The 19,928-nt window shown below is 33.5% G+C and overlaps 2 protein-coding genes across 2 annotated transcripts; both read right to left on the reverse strand.

Annotated features, from left to right (window-relative positions):
- Positions 1 to 551: 551 nt before the first annotated feature.
- Positions 552 to 9,159, reverse strand: LOC142642808 (proline--tRNA ligase, cytoplasmic-like). The gene is made up of 13 exons (XM_075817238.1): positions 9,042 to 9,159; positions 8,259 to 8,313; positions 8,044 to 8,129; positions 7,315 to 7,407; positions 6,457 to 6,573; positions 5,794 to 5,981; positions 5,087 to 5,153; positions 3,501 to 3,623; positions 3,258 to 3,410; positions 2,800 to 3,084; positions 2,434 to 2,652; positions 1,550 to 1,643; positions 552 to 815 (listed from the first exon to the last, which is right to left on the reverse strand). Exons 2-13 carry the CDS (start codon positions 8,296 to 8,298, stop codon positions 751 to 753), a joined length of 1,530 nt encoding a protein of 509 aa, XP_075673353.1. The 5' UTR covers positions 8,299 to 8,313; positions 9,042 to 9,159; the 3' UTR covers positions 552 to 750.
- A 6,306-nt stretch (positions 9,160 to 15,465) lies between these two features.
- On the reverse strand, positions 15,466 to 16,921 carry LOC142643655 (uncharacterized). The gene is made up of 2 exons (XM_075818354.1): positions 16,669 to 16,921; positions 15,466 to 16,437 (listed from the first exon to the last, which is right to left on the reverse strand). The coding sequence occupies exons 1-2, from the start codon at positions 16,796 to 16,798 to the stop codon at positions 15,596 to 15,598; spliced, it is 972 nt and encodes a 323-aa protein (XP_075674469.1). The 5' UTR covers positions 16,799 to 16,921; the 3' UTR covers positions 15,466 to 15,595.
- Positions 16,922 to 19,928: the final 3,007 nt, after the last annotated feature.

Here is a 19,928-nt window from a genome sequence, read left to right on the forward strand (position 1 = left end):
AGGTAATAATTTGTTAATGATAAAGAGGATAAAATGATATTAATGGCAAATGTAGATAAAAACAAATAAAAAACTACAAACTCAACTATTATAAAAATTGTTACATCAATAGCATTTTTCTAACTGTTTGACCTTGCAACTCATTAATGGAAAGTGCAACACGCACCAGCTAAAGGATTTCTTTAATTGATACACGTATATAACATAAAGGAAAATAGGTGATGAAAATATTATTTAAGTTCACGATTAGCATTCACAATCACCAGCTATCAAAACATCACACCTTCACTTAAGGGCTATTTCATTTGCCAATGCCTGTATGCACATTAGAATAAGAAAAGTGACATTCATGCATTGCACCGGCATTGGCATTAGCATTAGCATTCCAGTTTTTCTTTTTTACCCATGACTACCATTCAGAAAAGGGGTTACTGATTCATATCACTAACCAACTTGAAACTCAAAAGAGAGAATTCAATCTAAAGCAACGAGTCACATATCTAAGACATAAAAAAATCAACAATGTAAAAACATAGTAGCCTTTTGCCTGTAGCAAAGCAAATGATTTCACTTTTTCATGTAAGATCCATACATATGGACTATTAATTTTTAATTCTTTTTAAAATGGTGTCCTTGTATTTGTTTGTAGAAAATACTATTACTCGCTAATTCTTGAGAATCGCAGATTCCATAACATCTCAAACGGATTGAGGAACACCAGGAGAAGAAATCATGTCAAAAATCAATAATCTAGTAACTCCTTCCCCAGTACGTCCATTTTTTTGCAGGCTTTCCCGATGCAAAGCATTTAGTACCTATGAGAAATTGAACATTAAGTTAGGGAACAGAATATAAAAGAACTTCATACAGCAATATTGAATGAAATATACAATCAAATTGCAATTTATCATAACCCTAATAAATCATTCAAGATAAATTGATGTCCCAGGGAAGCCTATTCATTCAACTGCACAATGAGAATCATTCTGAAGCCAGTGACATAAATGGTACCATGCATTGGGAAATGCCATCATCATAAATGCAACCAAAATTACACAAAAATATGGTGTTGGCTTCAGCCTTTTTAGCCAGCATTTTATTGGTACATTCAAACATCATACAGCATGATAAAGCCACTGAATTAACATGCAATTTCTAGAAAATAAAATACAAGAACTACTAGATTACACCATATCGATCTTTGATGATGCAATGATTTTTTTCCCTACTATGAAAATCTTAAACACACATATTGCATGAGTCTTAGATCCCCTTCAAAAATGGGAACCCAAATTTACAATATTGCAACTGTTAGAAAGATATTACACTAGGAATTGTACTTTTTGAGACATGAAAATCAACATATTCTTCCATCATTTTCAGAGGCAAAAACAGGTATGCTTGTAGCAAAATTAAAATTGAGTAACCACCCACCCCAGGCTGTAGGGAGGGGGGGGGGGGTTAGTTTATTGGATAAAGAGTCAAGGTTTGAAAGTTGTGATAGAAAAACAATAAATGAAATAACCCTGACATGAAACATAAAGACTACCTTCTAAGAGCTCTGGCTGGTCAAATGGGGAACAAAGGCTCTTACATGCTCCCATCTCACCCTTTGTCCTTGCTTTTACTTCTATCTCCACCTCCTAAAAGAGTTGCACAAAAGATTTGATAATTATATAAAAAGCACCAAAAACCAAAGAGGGGGAAGGCTAAAGTAACGTTCTTCTGCCTCATGGGAGAGAACATTCGCTCTAGTTGCATGACAAAACATAACTTACAGTCCAAATTTGCATAATGTTGGCATAGAGCAAAATGAACAGAAAATCTAAACAAAAAACATTTCAAGTCTTATGGAAATGCAAATCTCCATCGAACAAGTTATCTTTTTCAGTAAGTAATATAGTGCTCATTTGATGCAGCTTATTTTTTAGCATTTTGAAAATGGGATTTATTGAAGAAGCTGCACGTAGAAAAGGTAAAGTTTAAAAGAACTTTACTTGAAAAAGAGCAGTTTGGAAACATGTTACCATACAAGCACATAATCTTACTAAAAAGAGATAGGTCAAATACACAATATGTGCATTGGCCAACTCCTAAGGACCCATTGAACATATTAAACTTATACATACTTGTCCAAAGCACAACAATAATGAGCATTTATGAGACAAAAAAAAAGTATAGGGGGAAAGCCCAATACAATAGAGTAGAAAAAGATTTCACTCAATCAACAACCCAAAACAATATGCGATCTCATGATATCAATATTTTAGTAAATGAAACAACAATGAACTTGAACACACAAACAAACTAAAACACCTTAAAAGTGTATTAGTAAAATGATCAAATTCAAATCAACAACAAACCTTGTGATACTGTACTGCAAATAAAACTATTTAGGAAATGCATAAACTTTAAAGAAAATTAATATCAGACCTCCTCATCACACCAAGGTGCTAAGATCATTTTCCTTTGGCCGAGTGCTTCCACAAATTCATCCCAAGTTTTTACAGTCTGAATGCAAGCATCTCGTTTTTGTTTGGCAGCATCAAACAGGCTTTGTTGGATATTGTCCAGCATTTCTTTTACTTGCTCAACCAGCTTGCCCCTAGGGATGTCTGTTTTTGCTGAATTATCACGGCGAACTGCACGTACCTGTGAATAAAACCAGCATGTAACGATCCTTACAGTTGGTCAACTATAGGAACCAACGACAGCTGACAGTAATGCAGGAAAAATAGATACATACTAAAGCAATGGAAGTAAAAAATAACAGCAGAAAATCAAGAAAGACTAGCTGACCTGACTATTTGCCAAGTCTTTTGGACCAATTTCAATTCTTAGAGGAACGCCTTTCATTTCCCAATGTGAGTACTTCCAACCAGGAGAGTAATTATCTCTAGAGTCTGCCTTAGCACGAATACCTGCCTCAGACAAGGAGGCCACAGTGGCAGAACAGGCATCAAAGATTGCCTGAGTATCAGCATCTTTATAAGGCACAGGAATTACAATAACCTGGACAGATGCTACTTTTGGTGGCAGCACTAAGCCTCTGTCGTCCCCATGAACCATCACCATAACACCAATCTGAGCACAAAAAATAAACACTACAAAAGTGACAAATCTGTAGCTGCGCACATTTATCAATAAATATTTTCTAATTCGCAAATACACCACACCAACCCACCCACCCAAGTGCTATATGTACCAGCAGATTAATTATAACCAAGTCAAACAGATAATAAATGCCATAAGATTACCGTCCGAGTGCTATAGGCCCATGAGTTCTGCCAGACCATACCCTTCTCTCCCTTCTCATTTTCAAAGTTTATCTCAAACATTTTAGCAAAATTTTGACCCAGACAATGCGAAGTTGCACCTTGTATGCCACGACCAGTATTTGGAACAAATGCCTGACATGAGATATAACACACAAAAATTGTTTGAACTGCCAAATATAACAGAAAATGCATTATATATGTGCACAATTAATTCTCTTGTACCTCAACACTAGTTGTGTAAAGTCCACCAGCAAACTTCTCCATCTCACTCTTCTTTCCCTTTACAACAGGAATAGCCAAGTACTCTTCATATATGCGTCTATACAGTTCCAAAATATCTAGCACCTGAAAAAAAAATTTAAAATTAAAATTAAACAGAGCACATTTGTAAACAAAGGCCAATGAGCTTTAGCTCCAATGGCATCTCCCTTTGCAAGAGCAAGGCAGATAGAGGGTGAGATTGTAGGTTTAGGACCCACTGGGCGCATGTGTAGTTACCAATCAAAAAGAGGGGAAAAAACAAAGGTTCCCATGTTCCCATGTAGAAATGAAAGATCATAATCATTGTTCTATTGGGAAGAAAAAAAAAGAGGATACTGACACTGGAGAGTGGAAACATATAATACAGCGAAATCTAAGCACTTATCTGGTCATAATATAAATAAGTTAGAAGTATGTTAATTAGGCACATCTGCACTTACAAAAGAAACCATACGTCTGCATTCTAACATCTGATGCTTATATGAGAACTCACAGATGAGTCCATCTTTTTCTTTAGGTGTTATCACAAAACTTTGTTAACGGCAATTCATTTGCTAGATACACCAAATTATAAGACCATAGAATACAACAAAAAACAAGAATACTCACCAAAAAAATATGCATATCTAGGGGCAATTCTTATTTCAATTTAGGAAATTCTAGAACCATTTGCTTTTCTTTTTTTTTAACGGTTTGTCATTAATTTTCAATATGCAGGATTTAAGTAAAATTTCCATATCCTAAATAATTCTAGTTTCTTGATCTTGATTGGAGCTTCTTAACTATTTAATTTATGATAGAGAGAATTTTGATCTTAGAAGATAAATTGACAACTTGACAGAGACAGCCTCAACAAATATTGAGGTTTATTGATTGGAGCTTCTTAACTATTTAATTTATGATAGATAAAATTTTGGTCTCAGAACATAATTGACAACTTGACAGCGACAGTCTCAACAAATGGCTCATGACGTAGGAAGTTTTAAAACTGAATACCAACTAGAAAATAACATAATAGTTAACAGAAAAGGATCATGTAATATAATTCTGAATAATGGTATTAACCTCATGCACCATTCTATTACTCTAGCGAAGGAAGGCCACAGCCTCTAGGCAGCTAAAAAGGAACAAAATATAGGCTACATGAATTCAAGAACAAGATGCAGAGTATAATGCAAATTATGCAATGAGATTTGAGGATATTAGACAAAGAAAACCATATTCTTCAAGAATTCCCTACATAAAACATAATGGTTTATGACTTATCAAAAAAAAAAAAACATAATGGTTTATGACACTTTGGATATTAATCCAAAGACCATGGGCTTTGATTTTTCAAATGAGTATGGAGGTTAGGAACGGAGCAATATACCTTGGGATGAAAGCACATACCAAGTTTATAAAATGCTTAGTTCAATACTCAATTCAAGAAAAAAGAAAGAAATACCAACAAATCTCTTGCTTGTCCACCCCCATTAATTTCTACGTATAGACCTCCAGGAATCAAAAGTGGACAGATCAAAATTTAAGTGCTGAGTTTCATATACCTCTGCATCTGCCTCTGCTTTTGTTGCAAAAGCAGTGTGCCCTTCCTGCCAAAGAAACTCACGACTCCTACAATCAGAAATCATGTCCAAAGTATTAACAAACTGCCATCAAACTTGAAAGACAGTTATTATACATATTAGCAAACACATTGATGCCTAGCAAAAAAGAGTAAATGGTTTTTTACACTAATTGTAAATTGACTCTAAACAATTTTTTTGATAATTTGATAGTTGGGGGAGGGGGAGTTTTGAACCCTGGACATCTCCTTTGGAAATACTAAAAGGTGCCAGTTGATCTACAAGGCTCTTGGCAAATTGACTCTAACAACTTGGGGGGTGCAACACAAGAAAATCATACAAAACCTATCACAACTGATGTGAAATGCTTTGCCAAGATGACAAGTGACAGACCAAAGAAAAGAATGGCTTCAATAGATATAAGTCTCTGCATATGAAAATTTCCATGCTAAGAAATAAAATGTAAATCATTTCCACAAAAGATGAGCAGTAAAAAATATGCCAGCATGAAGCCAAGGGTTCATATTACCTTAAAAAAAAAACACTCAGATTGGCTAGTGTATTACACTCAAAAAATTCAATCAGCTGACTAAAATTTCACATCGTCTCATCAGCAGCCAATGGACACCATCAACAAGGTTAAAATAATTCTAAGACATTTGAAACTGAACAAATTAGATAGACATTACCTGATAAATGGCGTAGGATGGCTGAATTCCCATCGAACAACATTGCACCATTGATTAAGTTTCAAAGGCAAGTCACGGTGTCCCCTAATCCATTTAGAATAGTAAGGATACATGACAGTTTCACTCGTTGGGCGAATTGCTATGGGCACTTCCAACTCAGATTCCCCAGATTTTGTTACCCATGCAACCTATAGAATCCCAAAATACAATTTGATTAGCACCCTCTCTCGTCTAATAGAATGAAATCTCTCTCATGAAAAGAGAAGCACTTCCAAAAATAAGAGAATAAAAGATTAGCATCAGCCAAGAGCCATCCAAAATATTTTAAGATATCACCCCAGTTAAAATCAAAGTATAACTAGATAAACTTTTGTACCAAGGACAAACCCTATAATAAGACCCAGTTCCACCAAAAAGAATCAAGGTAGCGGGTTGTGCTGTACCCTAAAATAATGCCTCCAATAGCAGGAAAAGAACACAGGAAACTTTTACCAGAGCAAATTTCAGTTTCCAATTTACTCTAGCATCAATACAACAATTCTAGATCAAAGTATGGAATGATTTTTCTGGAATAACTGAACATTTCATAAAATAAAAAATGAGTCTATCCTATACCAAGGTTGTAAAAGTGTATGCTTGACAAAGATTTCTAATATAACTCACCTCAGGAGCAAAACCCTCAACATGATCCTTCTCCTTCTGTAATACGCCAGGAGAAACAAAAAGTGGGAAGTAGCAGTTCTGGATGTCCATTTTCTTTATTTCAGCATCAAAAAATTTCTGCATGATGACATTGATGTAAAAGAGTACACATCAAACTGGAAATCAGTCTAAAACTTTCATTATAGGGGGAAAGAAGTCCATTGCTTCACAAACCTATAGGAATAACCAGGATGGCTTCAAATTAACATCATTGAAAGTACCACATACAAGAAAGTTTCAGTAGAGAACAGTACAAATAAAAAATACATGTTCAACTTAAGGAACAACCAAAATTTTAAAAAAGGAAAGAGTAAAATCATTGTGGATAGATGTTGTATGTGTAAAAATTGTGGTGACACCATGGACCATCTCCTTTTACATTGGCAAGAAGATTGTTTTCTTTGTCATTATCTGTTGTGCATTGCTGATGTCTCAGAATATATTAGAAATGTCTGAAAAAAAGGTGGGGAGAACTTGTTCATCTTTGTATTATGCAGCCAATATGATGATAAAGAAATAATATCACATTCAACACTCAAAAAGCTAAATGTGACTCTTAAAACCATTTTCTTATGTTCATTATGGGACTAGTTGTGTGCTTCAACTTTAGGCGGTGTACATTGTGATTCTTTCTTGTATTTCTTATTCTAAAATTTTCCCAGAAGTCATTTTATAATCATCTGGTGTATTAATTCGTTTGTTTTTTCAAGTATCTGTTGAATTAATTCTTTTATCCTTCAATAATTTTCTTATTAGTAATTACTTATGACAAGAAACTTAAGAACAACAACCAAGGAATCAAGAAGGGTTCAAACTCACTTGCATTATCTCCCAAATAGCCATTGCCCATGGCCTCAGAATATAACAGCCAGAGATATCATAATACTCAATCATTTCTCCATTCACAACTACCTACACAAGCCAAAAACAAAGATTAATTAATAACAAAGGGGTGAGGCTTTTCAAATCAACTAACGTCAGACATTATACTGATGTCAATTGGAACTATATGATCTACAACCCTAGAGTTTCCCTAAGATTTTACATGGTTATGAACTACAAAGTAGGAAGAAAATGCAAAACACAGATAAGTTTCTTTGCACAAGAAAAGGCTAAAAGATACCCATGCTAATCTAATTGATCTCCTGTGAAAAGTCACTAAATAATCGCAAAATATCTTGTGCAAAGAAGCTTGCTAAATAATGATGAGAACTTTCCACACTAAATTCGAGAAATCTGAAGTGTTTGACTACAATAATCTACCTTGTCAGATACTAAAATTTTTAAATAGATAAGTGACTCACACATGCCACAGGCCTTGAAGCAAGACCTCTCTTGACACCCCCTAGATAATGGGGTGGAAATTCTGGTTGACCCAAAGGCCATTGGCATCACACACACACACGCAAGCAAAACAGGATAAAAGCTTATAATTACAGTAGTCTGAGAGAAACTGTAGAGAGATGATGAAAATGGTACACAATCAAACATGTAAAGAACACTTAATAGAATCCATACTGCACCATTGAAAAAACAAGCAAAACAAACCTCAGAATACCACTCCCCAAAATTCTCATCCTTGCGATTCGCTAGTCCCAAACCAGTCTCCTTCTTCACCTCCTTCTTTTTCCCCCCTACAAAGTCAATCACACAGCATAAGAAGCAAACACAATAACATAGAAACCAATACATTCAGAAACAAATACGCATAGCATCAGCAAAACTAGCACACCACAATGGGGAACAAAGTCACAAACACTCACCACCACTTGCATTAGACTTTTTTGCATCGCCACCGGCCATTTCCTCAGCTTACTCCTGCAGGCAATACCCATTAAAACAATTAAACTAAAACATCCAATATAAAAAGTCTCTGAAACCAAATCCGAACAAGGTGCACATACTAATTAATAACTACAAGTAGCATAATCAGTCAAATGAGACAGACTTATAAAAAAGACACGGACACATATCCAAAACTCTCAATTTAAACAATACCCAGTAACCAAATCTGACCAACACACTTCCAGACTCATAAAAGACATTGTTTTGGTCCCACAAAAACAGATTTCTCAAAATCCTTAACTAAAGACTAGAAATAGAATGCAGTAATCTAAAATCTCAAATATAGTTCCAACAACATAAAAGTAACAACTTTGTCTTTGACTTTTGCTTTTAGTGGCCTTGTTACTTAACAAAAAAAGAATTACAGACCAGATCTAGAAACAAAATAAAAAAACCCAGAACCAGACATGAACAAGAATCAAAACAAATTATAAATACCCAGTAAAAATTTCAATGATTTAAAGAAAAAAAAAAACCCAGATTAAGTATTCTTTCAAGGAAAATCATGGATAGCTAAAAATCCAAACTTGACTATGCCTCAAAAATGCATGTATGGTGTAAAGAAAGTAGAGAATATAAAAAGATTCAATTGGGTAATTAAGCTAAGTTAAGCATAGCTAAGCTAAGCTAAATAGTTGATAATTGAACAAATAGGAAGAGGGAGATCCAAAATCCAATATGCAAAGAGAGAAAAGTCATACCTGCTGTCGGAGAGAGAGTGAGTCAGTTTCTGGATTTTTGGGTTGGGGGCGGGAGAAAGAAAACTCTATTATAGGTCTGCGAACGAAAGAAACGGAGGGCTGTGATTTTTTTTTTTTTTTTTTTTTTTAGAGACGAGAACGTATGATATATATGTGACAAAACTTTGTAACTTATATATTCTTTCTCTCAGTCACATGCTTATTTGATTAAAAAATATACTTTAAATTAGAATTTCAGGAATAACACTTAAATATTGTAATTAACTTTTACCTTTTTATAACGAAAAAGTCTAAGATTACATAATTTTTCACAACTTCTTGTCACAACTGTGACGGGACAGAGTGTAATTGGTAAAAAAAAAATAATGAGTTTATATGTAAGTGATAGTTAACCACTCACAATCTACCATGTTAGAGTTGTGGCTAAAAAATTATAAAATAATTTATAGTCCTAAAATTAATTTTTTAGAACAGTGGTCATTCACTGTTCCCGAATAATTTAAATAATAGATAAAGTCACCAAACAAAATAGCTCACTCCTAAAAAAATCTTTAATAGTTGAATAAATATTCACTCAAAAGTACAATAATCAAAATCAGACTTTATAAATTGAAACTCTATAAAAATAAAAAACAAAAACAAACAAGTATAACATTATACATATTTGCATACATTTATATAAAATGTATATTGTGTAAGCTTTACTTTACAAGATTAATGAAAGATAAATATATCATTGTCTTTTTTGTTTTTGGATTTCGATGTGTGCTATACAACTAATATGAGGATAAGAATGCAGTACAACTTAGAACAATTAGGGTTTGGTAAAGCCCGTTTGGGCTTTACTAACATATACTATAAAAACATCCACAATTTATATCATATTTGAAATTAAGTATTAGTTTTTAATATTATCAATTAAAGTCTTTGATTTAAGATCCCTAAAAAGTCTTCAATTTAAGGAATTTTATTAATTTTAGGCTTAGATGCAAGAATGCCCCCTAGGGTTTGGGCTAGTTGCCAAAATACTACATGAGATTTCAACTCTTCTTTATAACTCCTTAGGAGTTCGTTTGGTTGAGGAGATGGAAAAATGAGAAAATAAATAAGATTTAGTTCTCTCTCATGTATGTTTGGTTGGAAAATGAAAAAGAAGATGGATGAAAAAACTCTTTTGTTTAGTTGAAGAGAAAAGCATGAGGGTAGAAAATAGTATTTGTATAAATTTATTCTCATGCCCTATTAGATAAAAAATACACAATATATTTTTATTAAAAAAAAATTGTACATAGACGGACACTTCATTAAAATAAAATAAAAAAGATGAGCACAAGAACCCAAAACAAATGAGAAAACACAACCAAAAAAAAAAACCCACACACAGAATACAAGCATTTACACCCAAGTAGCTAAAAAAAGAAAAGAGAAACAACTAACCAACTAGCCAAAACAACAAAAACAAAGTCAAGCAACGAGTACAGTGTTTTGGTGGGCTTAGAGAGAATTCTTAAGCCCCACCAAAATCTCTCCCATTTTCCACCCTCAACCAAACAACCACAAACATAATTTTCTTTCTACTTTTCTCTCTACTATTTTCTATCCTCCTTATATATAATCACTCCAACCAAACAAGGCCCAAGGTTTCTATATTCGTCATATTTACGACTAGGACTAACTTTTCTTAGCTTGTATAAACAGGGAAATCACATGACCATCATGTGATAAATAACGTAAATCAATTGGTAAGTCTTTTTAACAAAATTTAGTCCCAATGGTCAATTTCAAGAATATAAAAAATTCAGGGAGTTATAAGGAAAAATTGAAACCCCGAGAAATGTTTTTACATTGTGGCCTTAATTTAAGCATTTGTTCATCTCCAATATACATTTTCACTAGTTGATAACTCATAGAATGCACGAGAATGTTTAACATAATAGACTTATTTTTCTCAATTTTTTTCCCCTAAATATGAAATCCAATAATTATGATAGTTATTAATAAACATTTAATATGATTGTGTTTTATATGGAATTATAGATTTTACCATTTAAAACAAAAATAAAAATTGATGTGATTCTAATGGGGGGTTCAATAATTGAATGAAATTTAATTATAATTAAAATATAGGGCTAAATTTAGGTTACATATAGTGTACAGTACACCAGCCAAGGCATGGGAGAGTGCTGACAGGGTTGGATCCGAGCCTTACATGTGGAACGGATGTGAGTGAAGGAGAGGAAGCGTTGGTTGAGGTAAAGAATCTTTAGTCCATACCAAAAGTGTGACCATCTTGGGGAAGAGTGAAATCTACAATTAACATAGACACCCAGCACTCACAAAAGGGAGTTAGTAACCCTAGTGGTCAGAGGCTATGAAATCCCCCTTTTTTATTGGTTGTACTTGTGCTAGACCACTGTTGAGGACATGTGCATCACTCTTAATGCCCCTGATGTCCCTTTCCTTATCCAAGGATTGCTCCCCACGTAGTGGTAAGGTCACACTCCAAGCCGCTATTTTTTGCTCATTCTCTCTCCTCCAGCCACTACATAGTACATCAGCTATATTATGATTTAAATGGAGGAATCATAATTTGACACCTGTCTTTTGTACTTGGCAACATTCCTCGGACTATAATAGGAACATGTTGCTGGATCATTTTAAAAAAAAAAACACAAGGAGAACAACAGCAAGAACTAGGAGAGAACATTAGAGAAAAGAGTAGAAAATTTGTAGGGAAGTGAGGTAGAGAAAATGCCTCTCTTTTAGGAAGAAAACCATCATTGGACAAGGAAAACTTCCTTCTTTTTTTTACATAATAGAGAGCTCAAAAGAATAAGGGACATTCACCCCTTGCTTACCTGTGGTTTTTTTATCCCTTCTCAAGGGTTTTCCATGTACATTTTTTACTTTCTTTACTTTTCTTGCAATGCCTTCTTTTTCTCTTGACATTATGATGTTAAAGCTTTCATTTTTCATCACCTTTGAACTTTTTCACTAAAATTTACTGTTAGATAGCTCATTCACTTTTCATAACAATTATTGATGGGTATTACTATTAAGCTTACTTCCCAGACAAAGCAGACAAACTGAGTAAGACTAACTTTTTTTTTTTTTTTGGATAGTTGGGGGAGTGGGAATTCAACCCTATAATATGTCTTCGATATAGACACCAGGAGTAAGACTTACTTTTCAAATGATTTTTAAAGCTTTACTGCTAATAGCTACATTTGAGTTCTTAGTTGAAAATTACTAATAGTCGACCTTGCCAAGCCCAAGGTAAAGCCTCGCTTTGAAAATGGTATGATATAGTGTCAATAATCAATATAGTGTCAATAATCAATATACATACATACATACATATATATATATATATATATATATATATATATATATATATATATATATATATATATATATATATCTAGGCAGTGTAATTTTTAACTAAAAAAGGTCGAGTCTCATATGATATTTCCTTCCAATGTTTTCTTATTATAGGATTAGGCACAACCTGTAAGTGCACAATTGCGCCTGGACCCAAAAACACACGTGAGCTCAGGCCCAATGAGTCTTAAACAATGAAATTTGTAAAGTGTGGGCTCGCAATCTAGTTTAGTGATATTCGAAACTTGATGAAGAGGCTAAATTATTACAGTGTTTGCAAATAAAAGACAAACGGGAAAAATAAACTTCCTCGGACGTGAACCGAGGAGAAATTATATATTATTTGTCTTTTTCTTTTCTCAAAGGCCACAGTTATTCATATTTTTTCTGCCCCCCTTTCTTTGGCATCTTTCCTCCTTAAATACTTCTTCTTCTTCCCTCTTTGTCCACGTGCCACACAAATCACCCTATTAGCCACCTGTCCCGTCCACCACCCTTTGGAAGTCTTTGAATTATAGCAAGAAGGCTGACTTCTACTATTCAGGGGTCACTCCCCCATTAATGCGGCCAGGGAGGTAGGTGCAGGGTCTTTAATGTGGAGGCAGCAGCCTTTTCCTGAGATATTTCTCTTACACTGAAATGTCTAGAGGGTATTTGGACTCCCTCTGTAACCTACAGTCTTTCCAGAACTCTGCCCTGATTTTTCTAGTGAACCTCCAAGTAGTTATTGGTATGTCCGAGGAGTGACTCTTCCTCGGATGAATCCTCGGGCCCTCGGCTCGTGAGCCAACTCATGGCCCTAAAGGCCTTTAGTCAAGAACGAACTAGCGCCCATTAATAAAGCCCAAGGCCCAAATACCCACTTAGGTTCTTTCACTCCCCACACAACCCATAAATTATAGGTCGGTACATTAATAGCTTTTACAAATGTATACAAAAACGTGTCTATATCTCAGAAAATGTAGAATTCTATGAAACCAACACTACATTTTAGTCACATAAAAAAAAGTACATTTTAGAGCACGATACATACGTTTAATATTACTTACGAAATTATATTGATCTTCCTAACTTTCAACTGACATTCATTCATGTTGGACATGAATAAACACATTTAGTTTAAATATTATAATTACGAAGGAGAGAGTCAGAGAGAATTACTGTGGACTTGTAACTGATGATTATAGTAAATTGCTAGTATGCTACTAAGTGTCCGTTTGGATCTTGATTATAAGTCAGCTTATTATTTCTTCTTTTTTCCTACTATTTGTGGGTCTCATTTGAGCCCCTTACTTATTCTATTTAGATTTTAATTTTACCTTTAATGTATGGTACTTTGAGTGAAAAATTAAATAAGTTGTTTCTAAACAAACATTAAGACACTTGTATAAATGATGAATAAACAATGAGTTTTCGGTTTCCCTTTGGATGGGATAACTATATATCTTTTATTTATTTATTAATATATAAGATAAAAATTCTACTCTAACCTAATTTAAGTGTATATGTATGTGAAGTTCTCTTTTAGAAATTTGAACCCAGACTCTTACCCCCTACACCCCATAAGCACTTAAACTTGTGAAGTAATCATCGCACTAAAGATGTGCGGTAATAAGATAATTATATATCACTATCAAAAGTCTTATAATTCAATTTATTGCTACTTTTAGGAGTTTTCAATGGAAACATTCAAGTTCAAATCCCCTAATTGTAACCGTTAATTATCAAAAAAAAAAAAAAACTCTTCTAATCTAACTCAGACGAAATTAATGAAGCTGCGCTAGTTCAACGGTGTCATTAATTATTTATATCATTCTATAAGAAACAATAAAAGTCAAGTACTATTGGATCATTCTTGATTCTTGAATAGGTTTGACACTTGAGGTGAAGGGCTACTCTCCCCTGGCGCAAAAGAAAGAAAGAAAGAACAAAGAAGGGTAAAGGTGAGTCTAGAATCGTGAATCGTGATAGTGTTTATCGATCACACATCACACATGGATCTATTAAATAATACACAAATAGTCCCTGCAGGAGTAACTTGAATTTTATATTAAGGCTGTTTGCTTATTGGCTTAATCCTTGACAAAGTAACAGAGCTGTTGGCGCATTAGCAAGAACTATTGGTCATTCCTGTCAAATATATGGTTTTGAGTTCTTGATTCCGTACATAGGTGAGTATGATACATTACATAAATAGTGTAGTTGCGGTTGAGTGATCTGTTGTTGTTGTTGTTATTTTTATTTTATTTTATTTTTTTTGAGAATACGGTTGAGTGATCTGTTGATTCTGTTTAATGATAAACTCTTTTTTACTTATTTTTAAATAATTTGATAATTACTTCTAATAAAAAACAAATTATGGCACTAATTAAACCACAAGGCTAGCTCTTGATAAATGTTCAACTCTAAATGAGATAATAGTAGTGAAAATGAATAATTGTTATGGCTTCAAAACTTTGAAAAATCTAATGTTCATGTGAGCTTTACTCTTAAGTCTTAAGTCCTAACCGTAATAAAGATAAATAAATAAATAAGAGATAATGACATCTCTAGATATATTGATCTCTTCATTTGAAGGGTGCATATCTAGATTTTTTATTGTTATATACAAAAAAAAAAGTTGTAATTCAAGGTATTACACGGTAGCTGTTATTTATGAGAAGAATTAGGATTCCAATTCTTTTTTTTTTTTTTTTAATTTTTTATTATTGTTAAAAAAAAATTAAAGGAGAAAATAGAAAAGATAGTGTATATCAACTGTTTTCCTTTTTCTTTTATAAGGTTTTATTCTATTTAAAATTTCTAGCTATAATGTCCCGGCCGGGGAGAAGGGAGCAAATTAACCTTCAATAAGTGTACCCTTTTGAAAGTTGAAAATTAATTCTTGTGCGGCTCTCTGACTGGGAAAAAAAAATAATAATAATAATAAACTATAGACACACAAAAAAGAAAAAAAAAGAAAAAAAGACCTAATAATAAGATACATATTAGAAAAGGAGAGGGAATGAAAGCTTACAATCCCATGCAAATTAATTGATCCACGGGGGTCACATTATAATACATACCATACTCACAAGAAATTAATTAGTACTGTAGAGTCTAGAGTCTAGACACAACAAAATCAAAATCAAAGTTAGATGAGCTCCATATATAGTGATGAAGAGGGAGCTAAGCTAACAATCCCATGCAAATTGATCCATTGGACTAGCATTGTAAAACGTACCGCATGGCATTAGTGTGGACTCCATAAAATCAAAATCAAAGTTTGAGTTCACAAATGAAGCATCCATATTGTTCTGCTCATCACTCAATTTATCAGCCTTCTTCATTTCCACTTCACTGGCCATCATCTCTAGCTGTGGCTTCAGTACTTGTTGCTCTGGCTGCAACATTTCATCTTGTTTTGTGATCTCCATTGGTTGAAAGCTACCACTCCACATGCAGTTCTCTTGTACACTATCAAAACCAGATGGGTTTAAGAGAGAAGAAGATACTGATGAAGCACTTCCCATTAAAGAACTTGGATTTTGTTCTTGGTTTGTCCATACAGCATTAGGGTTTAGGAGTTCATAGATTGGTATGGTTGGGCTGGAAAAGTTATTATCGGCAGGAGGAAAAGAAAGTAATGTGGAAAATGGTGTGTTCATGTTCACAGAAGCATCTGTCATTTGTGAATTTACAGAGAAAAGTGAAGTGGGTTTGGGATTAGAATGAGAGAAATTGCAGCCATTGTTGTGAATATTATTAGTTTTGTGAGAAGGAAGGAGATTGTGAGTGTTGGGATCTAAACCTTGTGCAAGGAGCTTCTTCTTAATGCAAGAGTTCCAAAAGTTCTTGACCTCATTATCTGTTCTACCAGGCAAATGCTTGGCTATCTGAGCCCATCTGTTGCCAAGAATCCTATGAACATCAATGATGATTCTCTCTTCTTGTGAGGAAAACGAACCCCTTTTGAGATCTGGTCTCAAATAGTTTATCCATCTTAATCTGCAACTCTTTCCACACCTCTGCAAGCCTACATAGACCATAGTTCAAGATTGAGAAGTTAAACCCATTTGAAAAATATTGAGAAGAACAAGAATCATGAGTTTGATAAACTAGGAAGAACATTTGTGCCACCAAGAGTCTTGTAACTCAAGTGGCATTATCTTCTCTCTTTCATTAGGAAAACCAAGATTTGAATCTCCTCTCCCCTTTTCCATTGTTGTAACTAAGTAAAAAAGAAAGATGGAAAGAATATTGGTACCTGCCAGTTTTGGAACAGAACTCCAAGAACCATGACCATGGGTGGTTATGTAATTGACGAGCTTTTCATCTTCTTCAGGAGACCATAACCCTCTCTTGACTTTCTGTTTGCTGCAGCAGTGATGGCCCATCCTACTGTTCCTTGACCTTCTCAATAGCAGACCTCACCATTGAAGTTGTGTGCTATAGCTTCCTTATATTTGCTTCTCCATTCTCATAATTAAAAGTAGAACTATTTCTCTTAATTGACTATATCATACGTGTGTGATGCAGATTTTAGAGAGAGTGAGTGAACAAAGAGAGAGAAAAATGTGCTGGAAATTTAACGTGGGGTTTACTCATAAGAGGACCACTGATCTCGAGTGCTTTGGTAGCTTCGAAGCCTTGTCTTCAACCATTTTCTCTCAACTCGATTATTACTTTTCTTTAAACAAAAAGAAAATCTTACTAAAGTTGATTAATATACAGAAAAATAGTGACCATGGAAGAAAGCAACATCCTTAACCATTTGATGGGTGAAAACATAATCATTCCTCTAAAACTTACATCTTGCCCTATTTATAAAGGGTTTGTCTTTACGTAGTTAAGCTTTGCAAATAAATAATAGCTAGGTTTGTATGAGTGATTAATTAAGACATTAACCCTTTGTATGAGTATGAGTACCAGCTGGGTTCTTAATTTGGACTGCCATGCTTACCAAATATCAAGCTAATAATAAAGAACCACTATTGTCCCATGCATTAATTTGTACATATAGCACTCCATGTTAGATGATTTTATGGTAAATGTGAAATCAAGTACTATAAATTGCATGCTTTTATTCCCACTCAACTTCATATGAGCAGCATGTTAATTACACATGAAAGGATAATAATTATTAGTCTAGCATAAATGAACATATAGTGAAATTAATGCATGTAAAAAAAATGAAAAGCTTTTTTATATTTACTATAGCTCGGTATATATATAACTTGATTTTGATGGCGTGAGCCTGTGTGTATCATAATAGATGTACAAATTTGGTAAAGATTTATATATAAAATCTAACCAAATAGAGAAAAAAAAAAAAAAAAAAAAAAAAGAGACATGATTGAGGATAGATGCTTAATGATAATATGGCCAATTTCGGGAAGACCTAATGATGTAAAGAGAAAACACATCATTTCATCTCTCCAAAATTTAATATAAACACCCTCCACCCAAATAGCCTCTTTCATTTAAAAAACATGTATGAAAAATTAAAGTATGTACCCTATGGAATATGTCTAAATATAGGCGGCATTTCCTTTCTTCACTCAACCATTGCTTGAAGTTGTCAATTTCTTGGTGTCAACGAAGATGATGATGATGATTGGATGTCTCTGCTTTCATGATTTTTTTTTTCACCCTTTCAAAATTTCTGTTGTGGTACTTTTCATAGATCCTTCTTTTTTTTATTTTTGTTTTAGGAGAAAATCACGTGGAAAAGCTAGCAAAGGTAGAGAGTGATGAAAAAGCACACAGACTTGAATAAACCTGTCCTTCATAAACCTTCATGCTAGTGTCAAATTTGTCTTCGATTCCCTCTCTCAAATCATGAATTACCCAAACAGGTGAAAAAAAAAAAAATTTCTATGTTGTCCTAAGATCGATATTCCTTTTCCACTTGTTGGACATCATTGCTATGTGCCCTGTCTAGTAGAGTTAATTATGTATTCTCGTGATATTGAAAACTAATTCTCTATTTCTTTTATATATTTTTTTTTATGATTTTGCTAGTCAAATACTATCTGCTTTCTTGATTTTATTAATTTTCTTTTGGTTTCTTCTGTTTCTAGATTTGTACTTTTATTCTTTCACCATAAAAAAAAACTTGTAAGCAAGCTTTGCTTAGCTTGCCAAAGATCATAAACCAAGTTAATTTATTTTCATGTAAAATTACTAAATAAATCAATGGTCTTCGTCACGCGTCAAATTTCAATAGGTTAATAAAGTTTGGGTTTGTATCCCAAAGAAAATGAAGTGGAGTAACAATAATAACAATTATTAATATACTATATAAAAAAAAGTGATGATAAAGAATGCTTTAATAAAGGAGTTGACAAATAACATGTTGCACGGAATAATTAAGTAGTAAACTGAAAAATATTAATACAATCTATTTTATGTCCCATAATTGAATTTGATCAAACGTGGATCCTTAGAGAACCAGGGCTAATCAACTATCTTAGATGAAGCTACTAATTAATCAGACGGTGATAATCAATGTATTATATGAATGCAACTATAATTTTTGATGTGAGCAATTGATACACTTCGACAATCCTGGTCTTCTATTCTGTCTAACTTTTGGGGCTTCATGATGTCCAAGAATTTGCAAGTCAATTAGGCTTTTTCCCAATGTTTTTGCAGGGGTGGGCCTAGTGATCAGTGTTTTTCTTTGGTAAGTGTGTGTGAATGTTAGACTGCTTAACGTTAAATGTTATTTATGGACCACACAATTCCGTTATAATATAATTTTTTTTAACTATATAGTAATCGTACCGACAATTCCATGATAGTCTCTTTTAAGTTTTTCAATGTGGAAAAGCTAAACAAGCTTGATTATCCCCACTTGTCAAGTTATCAATGTGTCAATGACTCGTTTTTTTAAAAATTGCCTATCCCCACATACTGATTATCTTCTCATAGGGTTTCTTTTTGTCTATATAACATTTTTTTGCTTTCTTTGTAACATGCTTATTGTCTATTAATGCATCAGTATTGATCTCACTGTATTCTACTCAACTTTTTTCATAAGAAAATTTACATTCATCCTAGGGCTTATTGTGGTTCATATAGTGTACATGTATTCATGGAATTCGGGCTTGTAACTTGTAAGTTCTACATCTACATGGTCCTTTTTTTTTTTGTTGACCTTTCTTAGTCTTTTTGGCTAAGATCTAGTTAATATGTTCTACATGGTTTTTGATCACATCTAATTACGTCTCCACATGTTAACTAAAAAAAAAGTTTCCATGTAAAGAGTAGGTCAAAACCCCATGACCTCACATCACCAATGAGTATTAATGTATTATTCTATAAGTTTTGCCATGTTATTAGGTTTGAAATTTTAAACAAGTTTTTGGCCAGCTGGGTTTGGATATACTCATATACATCATGCAATTTGTATATATTTTAACTTATCCTTTTCTAAAAACACCTGGATTTCTTAAGCTTGCCAATTTCTTGCTAACATGATCATTGAGCACTTCAAGGGAAAAAAAAAAAGCTTATGCAAGA

The sequence above is a fragment of the Castanea sativa genome, chromosome 7, assembly GCF_040712315.1.
Source record: "Castanea sativa cultivar Marrone di Chiusa Pesio chromosome 7, ASM4071231v1".
NCBI classification, from domain to species: Eukaryota; Viridiplantae; Streptophyta; class Magnoliopsida; order Fagales; family Fagaceae; genus Castanea; species Castanea sativa.